Genomic DNA, 20,068 nt, shown 5'->3' on the forward strand with positions numbered 1-20,068 from the left:
CAGCTATGTCTTTCTAAGACACTGATATTGTTTACTATGGGGTTTCCGCTCAGAGTTGCAACAGAGAAATTTGATTCCAAGTTACAGTGTCCCAGGCAGCTACTGTAGCCTCACATTACTACTGGCATATCCCAACAAACAAAAACAAAACAAAACTGCATGACCACCAATAAACAGATTCAAATACTAATAAGACACCTACATCAAAAGGCAATATTGGGACTTCCCTGGTGGCACAGTGGATGGGACTCCGTGCTCCCAATGCAGGGGGCCCGGGTTCGATCCCTGGTTAGGGAACTAGATCCCACACCCATGCTGCAATTAGGAGTTCGCATGCCACAACTAAGGAGCCTGCCTGCAGCAACTAAGACCCAGCGCAACCAAATAAATAAATATTTTTTAAAAAGGCAATATTATATAATATAGCTTTTAAAAATTCACATTCATTATGCCATTTTACCCTATGAGGCAACCCTGTAAGGCTGGGGGTCCATTTAACACATGAAAAAAGACTAACACTTAAGAGTTTAAATTACTTGCACAGAACCACACAGCTAATCACAAATGGCAGAATCCAAAACCAAGGACACAGTGATACTGAGAAAGAAATAATTTTGTAAGTCAGCCCTATCTGAATTTAAATCCTACAATTTACTACTTAAAAGATTAGAATGGACGCTCCATGACTTTGCTTTGTTCACTGCTGTATCTCCAGTGTCTGGAAGAGTGCAAGTATCAATAAATAACAGGTATCATTAAATACATGGTAAACAACTATCAAAAAAAACACAACTTCTTTGGATATCTCTGTTTCCTCATCTGTAAATAGAAACCGTAAGTCCTTGTCTCATATCTGCTGATATAATGTATATTCAAAGCATCTGGTAGTTATTTAAGAATTAACAGACCTGACTACCAGTTTAGTGTTTTCTTCACAAGACCAGCCATCCTCTCACTTTTCCCATAGGCTCCAAGGAAGCAGCAGAAAACAAATGGCAGCATGATTGGCAGGCAAGCTGGTGGTAATCAGGATGGGGCATGTAAAGAACTAAACTGGTGTGGTTCAGTCAAGTAGTCTGCTGTTCTCTTTATTTCATCTGCCATAGCAATGACAAAAGATCTAGAAGAATCTGTCTGAGGATTGCCAATTTCAAAACAGAAAGTCTTGGTGGGGAGGGAAGCACCTAATCTATACTTGTAAGGTGCAAAAAGAAAAGAGGGAGGGATATCTAAAGGTAAATGAGACAAGAATACTGAAGTGAGAAGATCCAGAGTACCCATACTGAAATAATTCAGCCTAAGAATGGGCCCATCCACTTCTCTGTAACATAGCATATTCTTTCCAGTAAATCTAATCCAGTAATTCTAATGGATGAAGAAGTCTTGACCACTGCTGAGTTCTGCCAACATAGATAGAAACAAAAGGTAGATGTTATTGACAAGCAGCACAAAAGTTAAAAGCAAAGGGAAATGGTGCTGCAAATGGTACCACAAAGAATGTGAGGGCTTCCCTGGTGGCACAGTGGTTGAGAGTCCGCCTGCCAATGCAGGGGACACGGGTTCGTGCCCCGGTCCGGGAAGATCCCACATGCCACGGAGCGGATAGGTCCGTGAGCCATGGCCGCTGAGCCTGCGCGTCCGGAGCCTATGCTCTGCAACGGGAGAGGCCACACAGTGAGAGGCCCGCGTACCGCAAAAAAAAAAAAATGTGAAAAGACAACTCACAGAATGGGAGCAAATATCTGCAAATCATATATCTGCTAAGGGACTTATATCCCAAATCACAAAGAACTCTTACAACTCGGTAATAAAAAGATAAATAACCCAATTTAAAGATGGGCAAAGGACCAGAGAAGACGTTTCTCCAAAGAAGATACACAAATGATCAATAAGTACATAAAATGATGCTGAACATTATTAGTCACTAGGGAAATGCAAATCAAAACTACAATGAGATACCACTTCACACCCACTAGGATGGCAAAATAAAAAAGACGGACAATAATAAATTGTCCATACATATGGCATGATGACGATGTGGACAAACTGACTCTCATACATTGCTAGTAGGAATGTAAAATGATGCAACTGCTTTGGAAAAGTTTGGAGATTCCTCAAATGCTAAACATGGAGTTACCAAATGACTTAGCAATTCTACTTCTAGGTATATACCCAAGAGAACTGTAAACACATGTTCACACAAAAACTTGTACAGAAATGTTTGTAACAGCATTATTTATAATTGTCCAAAAGTGGAAGCTCAAATATCTATTAACTGACAAATGGATAAATAAAATGTGATAGATTCATACAGTAGAATTTGTTTATCAATAAAAAGAAATAAAATACTGATACATGCTGCAACTCAGATGAACCTTGAAAACATTACAGTTAAGTGAAAGAAACCAAACACCGAAAGGTACATACTTTATGATTCCGCATATATGAAATGTCCAGAATAGGCAAATCCACAGACAGAAAACAGATTAGCGGTTGCCAGGGGCTGAGGGGAGAGTGCAGTGGGGAGGGCCTGCTAATTGGTACAGGACTTATTGGGGTGATGAAAATATTCTGGAATTAGTGGAAATCATCACATAACTAAAACCCACTGAATTGTACACTTTAAATGGGCGAATTTTACAGTGTGTGAATATCTCAATAAAGCACATTTAACTTAAAAAGCAGAGGGAGATGTATGTCCTGTGGAAGCAAATTCTTCTAACGTCACATTCTAACTTTCAAAGAGTGGAAAGTGGGAGTAGGAGCACAGACATCTCATACTGTGGATCCTATGGATCCCATGAAGATAGTAAGTGCCTGCTATTTCTCAGCCACTGGGAGAAATCCACTGAATTCTCTAAATAAGCCCTGTAAGGATAAGCCTCAAGCCACAGTCAGATACAAAAGCCACAGGAGCCTGCAGATAAAAGTCAAAAGGGATACTGAGGAAACTCAACCTGGAGCTTCTCTCAGCACTGAAGCTGGATCTGCCCTAGTTGACCCCCTGAGGACGCCAGAACCTTATCACTAGCATCATCACCTCAAAACTGAACTCATCCCAAAGTTACACAAGCAGATGTGAAGCCAGAAGGGACACATGTTCCTTGGGGTCTAGAGCACTTTCCAAATGAAAAACATCATGCCAAGTCCTCTCCTCGTATCAGTGTAACAGAATAAGAGTTTACAAGCATGACAGAGAACCAAAAAAATCAAAATGGAAAAAGACAGACTCTTTTTACTTGTCATTTATTGAATACTTGCTGTGTGCATGGAACATCACATACAACATCTCAGTCAATCTTCACAATAATTCTACTACATACACAAAGAAGAGATAAGTGATGTTAAATAACTTCCCCAAAAGTTACACCAGTAGTACGTAGATGGGAGAGGTACAACTCCAACCAAAAGAAATCTAGTCAAGTTTACATATTTAAGTTATTTTAACAGAAATTTAAGTTAAAAAGGTGAAAGGATAAAGGTGTATGCAGGAACTAGTATTGAAAGTTGCAGAAATCTCAAGTCAGGCTTGAAGCTTAATTATAATATAAAATAATAGAAAACCTAGCCAATAATAGAAGAAAAATACTAACTTCCATATAACCCTCTTGGGCCAACAGGAGCATTATTCCCCTAGTAAAATGCCACTATATTCTACTTATATAGCAATTCAAAAATGTGCACCCCACACACACACTCTCATTTTAGTTTCACAATAATCTGAAAGGATGTCATTGTCCAACAAGGTCAGTCAGACTCCAAAGCCTAAACCCTTCACTATCACACAATTCTGCTTCCCATAAAACTAAAAATCTTTTCCCCAACTATAAACAAACATCAAAGATAAAGGTATTCTATTAAAACCAAGTGTTGAATGTGTATTTATTGAAGTTTTATTCATTACTCCCTTATTCTATCATTATTCTTTATACATATTTTTAAGTCTTTTTTTTTTTTTTTTTTTTTGCGGTATGCGGGCCTCTCACTGTTGTGGCCTCTCCCATTGCAGAGCACAGGCTCCAGACGCGCAAGCTCAGCGGCCATGGCTCACAGGCCCAGCCGCTCCGCGGCATGTGGGACCCTCCCGGACCAGGGCACGAATCCATGTCCCCTGCATCAGCAGGCAGACTCTCAACCACTGCGCCACCAGGGAAGCCCCTAGGATTCTTTATTTAAAATTATTTTATTTTTGGCTGCGTTGGGTCTTCATTGCTGCACACGGGTTTTCTCTAGTTGCAGCGAGCGAGGGCTATTCTTTGTTGCAGTGTGCGGGCTTCTCACTGCAGTGGCTTCCCTTGTTGCAGAGCACAGGCTCTAAGTGCATGGGCTTCAGTAGTTGTGGTATGAGGGTTCAGTAGTTGTGGCTCACCAGCTCTAGAGTGCAGGCTCAGTAGTTGTGGCACACGGGCTTAGTTGCTCCACAGCATGTTGGATCTTCCCAGACCAGAAATCCAACCCGTGTCCCCTGCATTGGTAGGAGGGTTCTTAACCTCTGTGCCACCAGGGAAGTCTGAAGAAGTATGTTTCTAATGAATAATCAATAAAACTGTGACTCTCCGATTTCCCATTTCTACAATGTACCCTAGTTTACTACTGTCATTAAAGCTACAACTATCTGAAGCCCATTTTTAAGGTATAACCAAAAAAAGCTATACAAAAAACACTGAACAACTATATTTCTAGATGTAAGCAATATTTAACCTAATGTTAAAGGTTAACGTATCCCAATGATTTTTAAGTTAGAAAACACTTTTGGCATAAGTCAAATAAAACAATGACTATAAGGAGAAAAAAAAATTGTCCTGGTCCCCAAACAGGCCCTATTATTCATTTTGGTGATATAGATTGGTATGTTCTTGGTGGGATTACTGGTGACATATCAATCTTTCCTCTTGAAAATAAAGATTTTTTTCCCCAAAAGTCATGAGACAAATGAAAAATCCTTCAATTTTTACCATTTGTTGCTTCTACAATTAAAAAAAGAACTTCTTGGGCTTCCCTGGTGGCGCAGTTGTTGAGAGTCCGCCTGCCAATGCAGGGAATGCGGGTTAGTGCCCTGGTCCAGGAAGATCCCACATGCCGTGGAACAGCTGGGCCCGTGAGCCGTGGCCGCTAAGCCTGCGCGTCCGGAGCCTGTGCTCCGCAACGGGAGAGGCCACAACAGTGAGAGGCCCGTGTACCGCAAAAAAAAAAAAAAAAAAAAAAAAAAAGAACTTCAATTCTTCACCAAAATCAAATCCAAGCAAATTCAGATCTTAATACCTCCTGGATTTTTAAGATTCATGCAGAGTAGCATTTAATAACTAAAATGGATTACATTAAAGACATTATTCTAAAATTACATAAAAACTCATGATGATTCTCCAAAATAAGATAATAAAGAACATAATTATTGACATATAATTAAGAACATATATAGTAAGTTTTGACTGCTAAAGTTTAAAATTCAAAAAGAGGGACTTCCCTGGTGGTCCAGTGGTTAAGAAGCAGCCTTCCAATGCAGGGGACGTGGGTTCGATCCCTGGTCTGGGAACTAAGATCCCACATGCTGCAGGGCAACTAAGCCTGTGTGCCACAACTACTGAGCCCACATGCCACAAATAAGAGCCCATGCGCCACAACGAAAGATCCCACATGCCGCAACTAAGACTCAATGCAGCCAAATAAATAAATAAATAAATATTAAAAAAATAAAATTCAAAAAGAAAAAAATTTTCATTCAGGTTAACAAAGGGGAAAAAGCATCCCAAAATAGTCACTGCCTCAAAAGTCAGGAGGCTATAAAAAGTTTTAATGCAAATAAGGATTACTGTAATAAATATCAGTGACTAGCCAATCATAAATGCTTAAGATTTCAGGAAAGCAAGGATACTTTTTAATTTAGTGCCATAGATAAACTCAATTTAACTTTGCAATATGAAAAACCCACTTTTTTCTTGAAGACCTGGGTAAAAGAGGAGAGAACTTAGTAGAGTATATAAAATTCAGTCTTCATCTTATCAAAGAACTACTAAAACCCAGCAATAAATACAGGCATATTTAAACTAATAGGTAACGTAATGAGAACACAGCAGATATCTTTAAGATTTTTTACTCTTAAATAGAGGTGAAACTTCGATATAATAGAACATACAATAAATAAAAAAGGGAAGGTGGTTTATAAAGTAATGGACTAATCTTCAAGATATTTTGAGTGAAAAAAGGTATAAACTACAGTATGTTACCTTTCGCGTTGAAAGGAGCAGGAGATTGTGTGTGTGTGTGTGTGTGTGTGTGTGTGTGTGTGTGTGTGTGCACGTGCGCATATGTACGTTTTTGGTGGTCTATATAAAAATTAGCTTTGGAAAAATACATAAGAAACTTAACACAAGGGCTATCTTGGGGGAGGGTAACATGGTAGGTGGAAAAGAGTAAAAGGTAAGCTTTTCCTCAGTTCATGCCTGTGTGTACTTTGAATTTGATCAATGTGAATGTATGTATAACAAAAGAAAAAATTAAAAGTACTTTACCTTGCACCATTGTTCCTAATGACTTCCACATTTTCTTTAACAAAATATCGATCCTTGACATACGCAAAAATATCATCACAAATTTCATGTAAGCGTGAACGATGGGTAAGGTTGGTCAAGTATAAAACTGGAATAATTAGTGGTTCTGGAAAACTCTGAAGATTCTGTCTTGCTTTTTTTTCTGACTCAAGTGCTTCCTGATAAGTCAGTCCAGGTCTACCCGTCACAGCACAACTCCACACCAGACTGTTGCACAGAATGGTTCGTTCAAAAAAGTCACTGATTAAAAAACAAAAACAAAAATCCATTACCTATCATTTCACAAATTTTACATTAAAAGCTGATAAAGGATTGTTCCTTTATTGCAAAATTTTACATAGACTCATAGAACTCAACCAAAGTTTAGTAAATGGTCAACTTACACATTAATATTACAAACATAAGAAAAAGTATATTTAAACTAGACATTTATATTTTGCAATTTACAGGTACATTCAGCCAAAATTGGACTTTGATTTCTATCAGTTTTGAAACTGAAGTGAAACAAAATAAACTCAACCTTTCTTTTTTCCTTCTAATTTTTAAGCTTTTTGTTCCAAAGCAGTCAAAACATTGTCAATTCAAGCACTTAACTATGAATTTTGAAAGGCTTTAACATAATAGTGGAAAACTGGGAAATCTAAGCATCAAATAATAAGAGAAAAGTTAAATAAATTATAGTACTTCATATAATGAAAAATCAGTCATGAAACAGAAGGAGAGTTCTTAAATAACGTAAACAGGGAAAACAACTTTCCAGTCTGCTTCCCTCCCATATTTTTTCAAAGTAAAAGCTTATCCAAACAATATATATAATACGGTCCCACCTGTGTTAAAATTTAAAAAGAGAAAGGAAGAAAAAGAAAGGGTAGAAGGAAGGAAAGAATGAAGGAAGGAAGGAAAGTAGAGAAAGATAACTTAAGGAAGCATAAAACATTCCTGGAATGTTATACAAAAATCAAGGTAACAGCTATAGAATGAGGATGGGACTTAGGGACCATTCTACCCACTGCTTTTCTGCACTGTTAGGATTTCTTACTATAAGCACTAATTTCTTTTCAAAAACTCTATTCAGTCATTTTTAAAATGCAAGAGATCTACTATATAGAAAGATTTCTAAGGTATATTAAAGAGAAAAAAACTCAAAATCACTGAATGACATAATTCCATATCCATTAATTATAATAATAGCAAAAACATGCAAATGTTCGTATTTATACAAATACCATAAACAGATGTTCCCTATGGAGAAAGGGAGGGACTGGGAAGGAAGGAAGAGGAAAATTTTTTATTCTAAATAATTCCATATTGTTTGAATTTTTATAATGAGCATGTATTCATATTGTTTTTATAATAAAAATATTTTTTAAACAGAAAAGGCTAGACATATGCAAAAAGATTAACAGTAGTTGCCTCTAAGTGGTTAAGATATGGGTAAATATTTTGCCCGCCTCTATATTTCAGTCTACTTTTCAACAGTTATATGTAACCAACATAATTCACTATTCTCTAACTTTTTCTCCTTCCTGAAATACCCCTTTCCTTCTCATCATTCTAAAAATTATTAAAACTGTTACATGTTTATTTCCTTGTTAGTATATCTGTACAGGTTACCCCTGTAGTAGTCTGATCTCCAAAGAAGATCTGGAGTAATTCCATTAAGATAGTTTCATTTGCATATTTGTCTGTAGTTTCTACGAGAACAAAAAATGAAATCTATGGAAGTAAAGAGAAACTAATCATACCTTAACATAAATGAGATCTAAAGAGATAATATACATATGTCAACTTACATGACTAACTCAGTACAAGGGAAATCCTTTTGAAGTATGTACCCTACCATTTAGTAATGGGGATAATGGGTGTATATCATTAAAATACAAAGTAAAAAGTGATTATCTTTACAAAACAGAAGCAGATATCCTTCGGGAATTCAGAGGAAGGGAAGGAGGAGAGGCAGGCACAAAAGATCAAGAAATGCTAGAACATCTTTGGGAGGAACTGGCATGAAGAGTTAGGATGAAAAGGAAAAGTGGAGTTGAGGGAAAAAAATGCCAGAGAAAAAAAATGAATATAATTTGATTCTTATAATAAAATCTATGTCAGATAAATAACTAAGTGAGAGGCAACAGACATACCCCATAGAGGGTTATCAACAGGGCAGAATAAAATGAATGAATGGATGGATCTTGAAAGAGGTCTTATTTAATTTTTACTGCCTAAAACTGCAGTTCACTTAGAAAGCTTTATAAAAGTTTTAAACTTTTTCCTTTAGAAACACAGATTCCCAAGCCACATATATAATGTGTGTGAGATATTCTAATAATTTAAACTATTTATCTAGTACTACAGGTGACCTTTGAACTATGGGGGGAGGGGAGGATAGGGGTGCTGATCTCCACACAGTCAAAAATCTGTGTATAACTTTACCATCAGCCCTCCTTATCCATGGTCAACTGTAAGAAAAATATATTTCAAATCTAGATGTTATACATTAACTAGTCTCTAAGCTAGTGCTATCAAAGGTAGAATGCTAGCTACACATATAATTTAAAATTTTCTAGTGCCCACATTAAAAAAGTTTTAAAGACATACTAATGAAATTAATATATTTTATTTAACCCAATATATTCCAAAATAGTTCAATATGTAATCAATATTGAAATAGTTTACTTTTTTTTTTTTTGGTACCAAGTCTTCAAAATCCAGTATGTATTTTACATTTACTGCGCATCTTAATTCTGACTAGTCACCTTTCAAGTTCTTAATAACCAATGGCTCCTGCATTGGAGAGCACAACTCTAGCCATAGCAGGTGGGTATTTGATAGCCTGGGGTATTTGCTGCCATGGCAGGGGGACAGATTTTAGACTCAGCTGCAATAAACACTATTTAGATTTGTTACCATTGTTCAAAATACCAAGGAGAAGAATGGCACAAGTGCCACAAACCTCCACTAAACATGTGGATAGACAGTAACCAGCGACAGTACAGCTACCCCTCTTCACCCAGGTTCCCAGAGCCTCCTGCAAAGTGTTTGTTCTGTTTGTTTCCTTTGTGTCTATCTATGCTACAAAGGTCTTACATTATAGTCCTGCTGTGCACAAAGATCCACCCTCAGGAGGAGGGAGGCAGGACACACTACCACAGCGGCCATTTTTTTAAATTAATTTGTATTGGAATTTTCTTTCACAGTGGCCATTTTAAAGCAAGGGAAATAAAGCCCAAGGCTACTTCTCCCCATTCATCACTCCCTATTCATCATGGCACCATCTCTAACATTACATACCTTCACTTACTTCCACTTCTATATTCTGCTCTTCACCCATTCAACATACACATTCAAATGCGTAGGATTTTAATAATGCTGAACTCTAGGGGATAGGTTACAGTGCCTCTTCAATTTCAATATTATAAGAATATAAATAACGAAAATTTTACAAGCAGCACATTTTTATTATTGTAAAACTTTATAAAACACAAAGTACTATTTTACATCAGTTTAGACTAATACAGGTTATTATGTCTCCAATTTATTGCTACATTCCTTCAACGATCCTCTTTACTAGAGATGGGCGTACTACTGGCCCGGAGGTCAAATCCAGACTTCCACCTGTTTTTCGAGTTTTACTGGAACACAGCCACACCCACATCTTTAGGTATTGCCTATGACTGCCTCCTCACTGCATCTGCAGAGTTGGGTTGGTGCAACAGACATCTAATGACCTGAAAAGCCTAAAATATTGACTATCTGGCCCTTTAAGAAAAAGTTTGATGACCTCTACCCTTTGCCATTATTTCTTAAGGAAAAATTGCTTCTGAGTTAGGAGGTCAAGTACTGGTAAAAACACACTTCTAAAATAAAGTCAACAAATTAAGGAACAAAGGGCAACATACTGTTAACTTGCTGAGTATTTGGAAAACTAAAAACCTAAGAGAGTAAGATTAAGAATGAAGTGACATAAAAACCAGAAACCAAATACAATTCAGAAAAGATAAATGCAAAGCATACTCTATTTACTTAATGGCCCAAAATGTATTAACTAGACGTAAAGCAAGGTAAGAAAGATACAGCCCAATACTGCAGAAAAGATCTAAGGAACATAAGCAAACTCCTCTGTCTACAAAATAACTAGTAACTGAGAAATGCAGCCATAGGTTAAAAACTAACACAATTCCTGACTAAAACAGCATATGGTACGCAAGAGAAGGAAAGTATGGTTTATAAGCTTAGAAAAGTAGTAATTGCTAAAAGACAGCATGGGTTGTTCTAACAATTTCCTTCACTGAAGGGGTTACAAGAGCAGGAGATTAGGTGATCATGGGCATGGCAGACTATACATGCCTTATAGGGAGAAATAACTGCTAGATGAAAATTACATTTATTACATTTATTCATAAATGGTGAGGGGGAAAGTTCAATTATAAAGCTTAGTTTAAAAAAACACTTTACTATTACTTTGCACTTTACTTAGTGCTGCCTCAGACAAACTTAGATAGTGACATACAAGGCAGGCTCCTAAAATCTGCAGATGACATTAAGGTGAGGAACAGCAATACAGATTTTTAAAATCTAGACAATGAAGACTTAAATAGAAATCAACAAAGGTGAAACATTATAGTTCCATCTTTCAGGACCCGACTCAGATGTTATCTCCTATCTGAGGGCTTCCTCAATTCCTCAGCAGTTATCAGTTCCATTTTCTATGTTTCCATTACACTGGCTCCTCAGAACGTATGTGATTTATGCCACTGTGTTATAGACATACATTCATTTCTCACTAGAGGGGGACAAATTATCTCAGCATCTCCAAAGACTTTCCAAAGTACAGTGTCAAGAATAAGCAAATATATTCTCATCGGCAGTCCACATTTACTTTTATGTGTATCTAAAAAGAGAAAGTACACATGTGAATGGGAAGAAGAAAGCAAAGTATCTGAATCTCAGCTTTGTCACTTGTACAATATGACTTGGGTAATTTATACAAACTTCACTGAACCTGGTTCCCCTTCTGTAAAATGGGGACAATGTGTTCCATAAACAGTTAATATGAAAATTAAATAATACAGTATGCCCAACATACTATTTGTGCACTCAGTAAACATATCAATTCTTACTGTTTAGGTACCCTATTCGCAGAGAGATCCCAGAAGAATACACAGAAGAATAACCTGTATGGTAGAGCAACAATGTCAGAAGAACACATATAAGACCTGAGAATCTTTAAAGAGAAAGTTTGGCATTGGGAAGGAGGGTAGGAAAAGGGATTAACTGTAGAAGGATTATCAGTGAACATCCAAAATCCAATCTGGATGACCCAAGTATAAAATCTTATCAGCTGCATAGTGGTAGACTATTTGCAAAGAGGGTTGAAGGTGTGCAGGCTCCTTAGAAATGACTTTCACACTCTTCTCACAAGAGGTAGAGCCTATTTCACCACCCCTTGAATCTGGGCTGGAGCTGAGATTGGCTTTGACCAACAAAATACAGAAATGACATTGAGAGATGTCTACTCTCACCCTCCTGGAACTCTGAGACCAAGGTCTCTGGAAGAAGAAGCCCAAGTTAGCTTTCTGAGGATGAAAGACCACATGGTGAGAAATGCCATCCCAGTATATTAAATTATCACATAGTACACTTTAAATATGTTACAATTCTATTTGTCAATTATACCCGAATGAAGCTGGAAAACACACACACAAAGCCATCCCAGCTGAGGTCCCTGACATATGACTGAGGCCACCTCTTACTCCATCTAGCCTCAGCCAAGCCTGACTTCATCTGACTTCACCTAAATGAGAGAGCACAGAGAGACGAGCAGAAACCACAATGTCAACCCAAAGAACAGTGGGCAAACAAAATGGATGGCCGTCTGAGCCACTAAGTTTTAGAGTGGTGTGTTATAAATAACTGATAGATATATTCCGTCTGCAGAAAAGAAACATGGTAGCCTGCTAAGCAGATAAAAGGTTAAAATGCAAAACAAAACAAAAAGTATTTAGGAATCTCTGTTATACCATCCACAGAAAAAGGACTCATAGACCCAAATACCTGGGCCATGTGGCAGACTTATTCCTAAAGAGGAGCTGAACATCTAATTTGAAGACGCCAGCTATTAAGATTATCCTACTCTCCTTGAAACCCTATGATCTCGAAAGGGCCTTCTGATAATAACTAGATTTCATACATAGCTTATTATCAGTTTGGGGACTGGTCTATGTGAAGGGTACTTTTCCCTATAAATTAATGGCATTCTGGTTTTTACATATAGTATCTAGAATTTAATCACTTGGGAGTGTAGTAAAAAAATCAAATGTCTGAGCAGACTGTAGATAATGGTACCTTCACAAAGATCTAGGCAGCCAGCTTGAATTCCAAGCAATACCCCTATGTTTTTGGTGCATACTTATGCAAACTTTAACAAACATTAGGAAGAATTCTCTATAATAAGCACTATGTGAAGGTAAATATGAACACAAACTCTAGAGTCTTAGGTATGTGAGTGACAACTCTAGTGTCACCAATTGCTAGATAGGTCGTTTTTGAACTGATCTTGGACTTACTCTTCCTTCCTCAATCCCAACCTCCTCATCTGTAAAAAGAGGACAGTTGAAAGGACTGAATTAACAAGTTGAGGAGCTGATGAACAATGAAAACAGGATGCTTTATAAATTAGTCAAACACTTTTCACTGGACAGCCAGGTGGAAACATAAGCTGGTCTGTCAGTGATGTTGTGGAAGAGACTCCTACATTGTATATGAAAAGTGTGATTCACTCACAGATGGGAAATACATTCCAATTCCAAGAGTCTAAATGCCTAAAAACAGAAGTCATTTTATTAAGGAGATTAAAGTCACTAGGTAATACAAGTCATTTTCCTAGCCCACAAATCTAGAATTTCTGGTGTTCAGACTTGACTGCTCCTTATTTGAACAATCCACAGACAAAAAATTTTTTAAACAAAATTGTTGTCTGCTAACTAAATTACAGAATAAATTTTTATCTCCTTTAAAAGATTAAACTATGCACTTTATTCTGTTCTCTTTATCTACGAGCTTCATTTTTCTTATATTTCTTCCCCTAGGTTCCATATATAAGTGAGACCATACGGTATTTGCTTTTCTCTGTCCAACATTTCACTTAGCATAATGCCCTTGAGGTCCACAGGTATTGCTGTAAATGGCAAGATTTCATTCTTTTTTAAGACTGAATAATATTCCATTGTGTATATGTACCACATCTTCTTCACCCATTTATCCATCAATGGACACTTAGGTTGCTTCCATATCTTGGCTATTATAAATAATGCTGCAGTGAACATGAGGGTGCATATATCTTTTCGAATTAGTGTTTTCATTTTCTTTGGATAAATACCCAGAAATGGAATTGCTGTATCAATATGGCAGTTCTGTTTGTAATTTTTTGAGGAACCCCCATACTATTTCCCATAATGGCTGCACCAATTTATATTCTTATCAATAGTGCATGAGGGTTTGTTTTTCTCCACATCCTCCCCAATACTTGTTATTTCTAGTCTTTTTGATAACAGCCATTCTAACATGTGTGAAGTGATATCTCATTATGGCTTTGATTTGCCTTTCCTTGATGATTAATGATGTAGAGCACCTGTTGCCTCTCTGAATATCTTCTCTGGAAAAATATCTGTTCAGCTCTTCTGTCCATTTTTAAATCAAGTTGTTTTGGTTTTTTTGCTATTGAGTTATATGAGCTCTTTGTATATTTTGAATATTAGTCCCTTGCCAGATATAAGATTTACAAATATTTTCTTCCATTTCATAGCCTGCCTTTTCATTTTGTTAATGGTTTCCTTTGCTGTGAAGAAACGTTTTAGTTTGACGTAGTCCCACCCACTAGTCTACTTTTGCTTTTATTGCTTTTGGTGTTGAATTAAAAAAAAATCATTGCCAAGATGTATGTCAAGGAGCTTACCACCTATGTTTTCTTCAAGGAGTTTTATGGTTTCAGGTCTTACGTTCTAGTCTTTAATCCATTTGGAGTTAATTTTTGTGTATGGTGTAAGACAGTGGCCCAGTTTCATTCTTTTGCACTTTAGCTTATGCATTCACCTACAGTTAATGTGCTATTTTTAATGAGTCTTCTTTATTTATGGAAAGCAGGTCAAACAAGAGCTAGCAATTAAAGAGCAAATAGTTAAAACAAACAAACAAAATAAAGGAGTTTGAACTGTATAATCACCAAGTAACCATCTTTGTCATAGTCCCTGTCTCAAAGAATTCAGGGTCTAGGAAAAGAGAAAAAGTGATGCAACAAATACATTGCATTATCGTGCAATAACTGCAGATGTTACACTAGATAAAATGAAGGGTGACCGTTGCTGCTAGAAGGACAAAGGAGGAAGTGTTAGGCTATAATATCAGGTAAGACACACAAAACACTATTTAGCAATTAAAAGGTCACTGGCAACCTGTACTAACCAGAGTTAGAGGCAGTTACTTTGCATTATGCTGGGAAGTGGAAAAGGTGCGGAGGTGTAGTAAAACTCTGAGACTGATTAGAGAAAGTTATATTCAAGAAATCAAAAACCCGAGCAAATAGGTGAGCATAGTGATCTTCAGACAAATACAAAAGAAAAATATTCAAGATAATGTACTTAAAGGATAATCTTCAAACAAATTCACATAAACCAATTTGTGAGTTAACGAATTAGTGAAAACAGATGTTTCCTTCATAGTTTCTCCAGACTTGTGGCAAGGGTCAGATTACCATAATCTGCAGACCACCATATACCATCCACCATGAACGCATTTTTAGAAAGATCTCTTTGTAATCATCTAAGAGAAAGTAATCCAAATTGTAACACAATTAAATGGCAGTCTTCTTCCAGTTTTGTGCCAATTCAAAGTCATAAACGTTAATAGCTAAGAACATCAGTAGTTCTGCTTTGGTCAGGGTAAACGATTAAATATCTTTGCTCCCAAACCAATCACCTCTCCTAAACTGCTTGCAATTTCCAAAAACCCAAACGCTTCAGCACAGAGCAAAGACATTTTAATTAAAACAAAACATTTTAATTTTAATGTCATAAGACTACAAAGGACAAAATTAAAACATTTTAATTTTAATGTCATAAGACTACAGGGGACACAGTTCCTTAACATTAATGGAAGGTAGGTTTGGAATACCAAAAATCTCTTCCTCTATCATCAAGAAACTAAGTATCTGAAAAGTGTTCAAATTCAGAGGCTAGGGGCCATATTTATGCTCCCTTCTAAAGTGAGAAGAGTGTCTCAAAAAGATAAGACTGCTTACATAAAAGAAGAAAAGTTTAAATTTAAGCCCATTTCCTATCTTGTTGGTGCTTTTAAATACAACTTCTTGAAAAAATTCAGAATTACCAAGGATTTTAACCTAAATCTTCTTTAAAAGTAAGACATCATCCTTGTCAAGTTACTTAATCCAAATTCACTTAAGTAGTTACAAGACTGAACTCAATTTGAGTAACAAAACAAGTCTGTACAGGAGCAGAGTAAGATGTGGACTCCTATTTAAAAGTACTGCCTGCTGAAAAACTTCTCTAGATATGACATGTTTACGTGTAACTCCTGTGGAGCCGAAGAAAAAAGAAGCCTTGCTTAAAATAAAAGCTCAAAGGAACTGTCCTAACTTCACTAGTCATTTCTCAGACAGGTGCTGAGTTTGCTTAACGCCCTCCCTCCAGCAAGCCCCCGCACAGAAAAGGTGCCTCCTACACACAATTTATTTGGTTGCTATAACACTTGGTTTCTAAGTCACAAAGGGACTCCTTCTGAGTGGAGAGGATAAAGCATAAGAAAAAGGGAGGATCAGGCTGTTTCAGCGATTGATCAATTCAGGTTCTCACTTGGAGATCCTGTTTAAACACAGAGCTCTAAAACGCCCCGTTACTTGGTGTCACGGGACAAGGGGATCTCTTGGGATAAACCAGGCAAGAGACTAAAAATTGAGGGGTTGAAACTACATAGGCAGCAGCTCCGGATTCTTGTCAAAACAAAAGCGAGTGGCACATGTCTGGCGGCCCCATGCGCAGGGGGATAAAGAGGAGGCTGGCTGGGGTTGGAGTTGAACTTGTCTTCGCCCCCTCCCCCAACTCCCACCGCCGCGCTCCCGGCTACGCAAAACCGAAAACGAGGGGGCGCCCAGGGCCCTGCTCTCTCCCCCTCCTTTTCCCCCGCCCAGTCCCGACTTCTTCCTCACCCGGTCTCCCGGGGGCGGAGACGCCGAGTTCCCCGGGGCCGGGAGTTAGTCACCGAGAAGAGGCGGTGACAGAGCGCACGGCTCGCTTCGCACACTCCGAGGCCTAGCCGCACCGGACCAGAGGCGGCCGGCGGAGGCTCTAGCGTCCCGGGCTTGCCGGGGAGCCCCTCCCCGGAGTCTCAACTCCGCTCCCACCCCACCCCCGCCCCTATCCCTGGGCAGCTCCAACGTCAGGCTCCACTCCCGACCGAGGAAACGACGCCCAGCCCGGCCGTTTCCTGCCCCCGGGGGCAGGGATTCCCTCCCCGGACCGGGGGACCGCGGCTCCATGCCGTTGACCCGAGCGGGGATCCCCTCGGCCGCCGGGCGGGGATCCCGGAACTGGCCCCGGAGCGCGCGTGTGGCCGCGGCGGGGAGGGGCGAGGCGGGGAGTTTCCGCCGCTCGGCGGCCGGGCGGCTGCCGCGACTAGAAGCTGTCCCCGCGGCCGGCCAGGGACCCCAGCCTCCTCTGCCCCGGCCGGCTCTCCCCATGCGCGCCTCGGCCGGTCGGGCCTCCCGGGGGCCCCGCGCAGTCACCGTGTCGGACTCGGGGGCCAGAGAAACGCGGGCCCGCGACCACCCGTCACTTTCCAGTCGCCCCGCCAGAAACCCGGGTCTTGGAAAAGGAGAGAGACAAAAGGATGCTGGGGAGGGAGTCCCCACACTCCCTCGCACCCCCCGCGCCCGGCCCGGCCTTACTCATAGTGGCGGAAGATCTCGTTGGTGACTTTACAGTAGAAAACTTCCTCGTCGGGCCGCAAGTCCGCGGGCGGCTTCTGGCTCACAAACGGCTTTCGGTGTAGCAGCGGCATCTCGTGTCCGCCCGTGGGCTCACCCGGACCCTCTGCCGCCCGCGCCGGCCCCGCTTCCCTATCAAAATTGGAGGGAAAGGAAAGCCGGTAAGGTGGGGAGCGCTCGGCGGCGGCGGCGTGGGCCAGTCCGCGCGCCGGGGGAAGCTCGACTGCCTTTTGTGTGACTGACGTGCTGCGGCTGCCACCCGAACTGAGGTCGCTCCTGTCGCGGTCGGGGTATTGAGCCAGCGGAGCCGCCCCACCTCCGCACGCCCGGCTGCCGGCTCACAATGGGGCCGAACGCCCAGCCGCGGGCAGGCGGTGCGGGAGCGGCGGCGGCCCCCTCCCCCAGCCCCTGCGGCCGCGGGGCTCGGAACGTGCTCGGCGCGCAGCCGGCCGGCCCGACGCCGCGAGGTAGCTCGCTGCGGGCGGACCCCGGCGCAGCTCCGCTTTGTTCCCCCGCTCGCCTACACTTCTCTGCCGGCGCCGGCCGGCTCCCGAGCGACCCCACCAAGCCCCTCACCTGCAAGCACGCCGGCTGCCACTTCTCCACCTTCTCAACTACAAAGGCGGCGAGGGGAGGCTCTGTCCCCCCGGGGGGGTCGCTTCTCGCCGGCCCCGCCGCGCCGCCAGCCGCCGCTTCTCCCACTGCCACGGCCTGGCTCCTCGCGGGGGATCGCGTCCCACCGCCACTTCCCCGCCTCTCGGAGCTCCTGGGAAGTTTCTGATCTACTTTCGGCTCAGAAGGAGGAAGAGCTGTTGGGAGGAGCTTTTCACTTCTCGCTTCTACCTTTTTATTGGCTACTCGATGACTTTTACAGCCTGTCACTGATACAGGAAGAGACGGCGGAGAGCCTGGGAGAGCTACATTATTAATTAATGGAGCAACCCCTTGTGAAGAATCAGAAGCATCCTCCATGTTTGCGATTATCAGCCCAAAGATCTGGGGAGAGAGCTGGGGTTTCAAACAAATAGCTAACAAAGTAAAGTCTTCCTCTTCAAGTCTGACACCAGCGCTTGGTTCCACAATGGGAAAAGGATTCCAATTAAGATTTAACTTGTATTTTAAGGATGGGAAGAGAGATGAGGAATAAGAAGTGAACAGTATTTTGAAATTTTCTTCTTCAGAATTAGAATTCACCTGTCTAAAAAAATACTTTGCTTGTATAAACATTCATCTTGAAAATACCTTTCTCGACACCGTGCTCTTTAATCCTTAGGACAATTCAGTCAAAGTCTTAGCAGAGGAAAAGACCAAGAAAGTATACGTCAGAAAATGTCATCATGCCTATAGGACCCGCTCATATTTAAAACTAAAAACCACACCTTTAAAAAGTAATATTTAGAATACGCCGCTGAATATATTATGCAAGGGATCAGTATTTAATTCAATCACTCAGAATTTTAAAGATTATGAATTTACTAGTGAAATTTCCCCTAAAACAACTTTCCCATATCTATGATTTCCATTTGTTGAACTAATTTTAATGCATATAATACATGTGACTTTTGAAGTAAAAAATATTCGAAACTACACATAACTCCAAATGTTTGCCAGCTTTGTATTAAATGGTCATTTTTGCTACTGCCCTTGACATTTGCTTATTTGCAGATTAACCTGTAAGAATGGGTCTAAAAGTAAGTTTGAAGAACAACAAAGGATGTAACTAATTACTAATACTATGAAATGATCTCAGTTGTAAAAACAATGTGGGATCATCTTTGTATCTTCAAATTAAGTACATATGTACATTGGAGCAGAAAATGTAAGGAATCTATCCAAATCTCAAGAGTTATTATTATTATTATTATTATAAATAATACACAATGTATTTATTTATTTATTTATGGCTGTGTTGGGTCTTCATTTCTGTGCATGGGCTTTCTCTAGTTGTGGCAAGTGGGGATCACTCTTCATCGCGGTGCGCAGGCCTCTCACTATCGCGGCCTCTGTTGTTGCGGAGCACAGGCTCCAGACGCGCAGGCTCAGTAATTGTGGCTCACGGGCCCAGTTGCTCCATGGCATGTGGGATTTTCCCAGACCAGGGCTCGAACCTGTGTTGTCTGCATTGGCAGGCAGATTCTCAACCACTGCGCCACCAGGGAAGCCCAACAAGAGTTATTATTTTTAAACTTTTAAGATACTTCTATGGTGGCTAGCAAAATAAAATTTTGTGATTCAAAAATCATTAATAAAATTAATGCACCTTAGTGTACAGATACAAAAGTCAAAGAGGCTTTGAAATGCTCTGAGTAGCAAGTATATTCCTTAGCCTGGATACGCTCTTCAGAAAATTATGCATGCAAAGATTTAGTGTTTTAAACTGGCCTCCAACTAGTACACTGAGTGACAATATAGAATTCCCTTCATAGAAAGTAATTTCCCAGGTGAAAAAACTTAGAGCCTACAAAAAATGGGGACAAGGAGAATGGATAATTTTCAACTGATATTGAAGCATCACTCTCACAATTCA

General features: G+C 40.1%; 1 protein-coding gene across 1 annotated transcript in view; it reads right to left on the minus strand.

Moving 5' to 3' along the window:
* BAZ1A (bromodomain adjacent to zinc finger domain 1A) overlaps positions 1-17,916 on the minus strand; it is a 96,105-nt gene extending 78,189 nt beyond the window's left edge. Inside the window, exons 1-2 of the mRNA XM_007464812.1 lie at positions 17,503-17,916; positions 6,510-6,788 (exon numbers count right to left, since the gene is read on the minus strand). Of these exons, the coding sequence (XP_007464874.1) occupies positions 6,510-6,788; positions 17,503-17,615 (392 nt within the window). The 5' untranslated portion in view covers positions 17,616-17,916. The remainder of the gene's footprint in view (positions 1-6,509; positions 6,789-17,502) is intronic.
* Between the last annotated feature and the right edge of the window lie 2,152 nt (positions 17,917-20,068).

This window comes from Lipotes vexillifer, unplaced genomic scaffold (genome assembly GCF_000442215.2).
Source record: "Lipotes vexillifer unplaced genomic scaffold, Lipotes_vexillifer_v1.1 scaffold324, whole genome shotgun sequence".
NCBI lineage: Eukaryota > Metazoa > Chordata > Mammalia > Artiodactyla > Lipotidae > Lipotes > Lipotes vexillifer.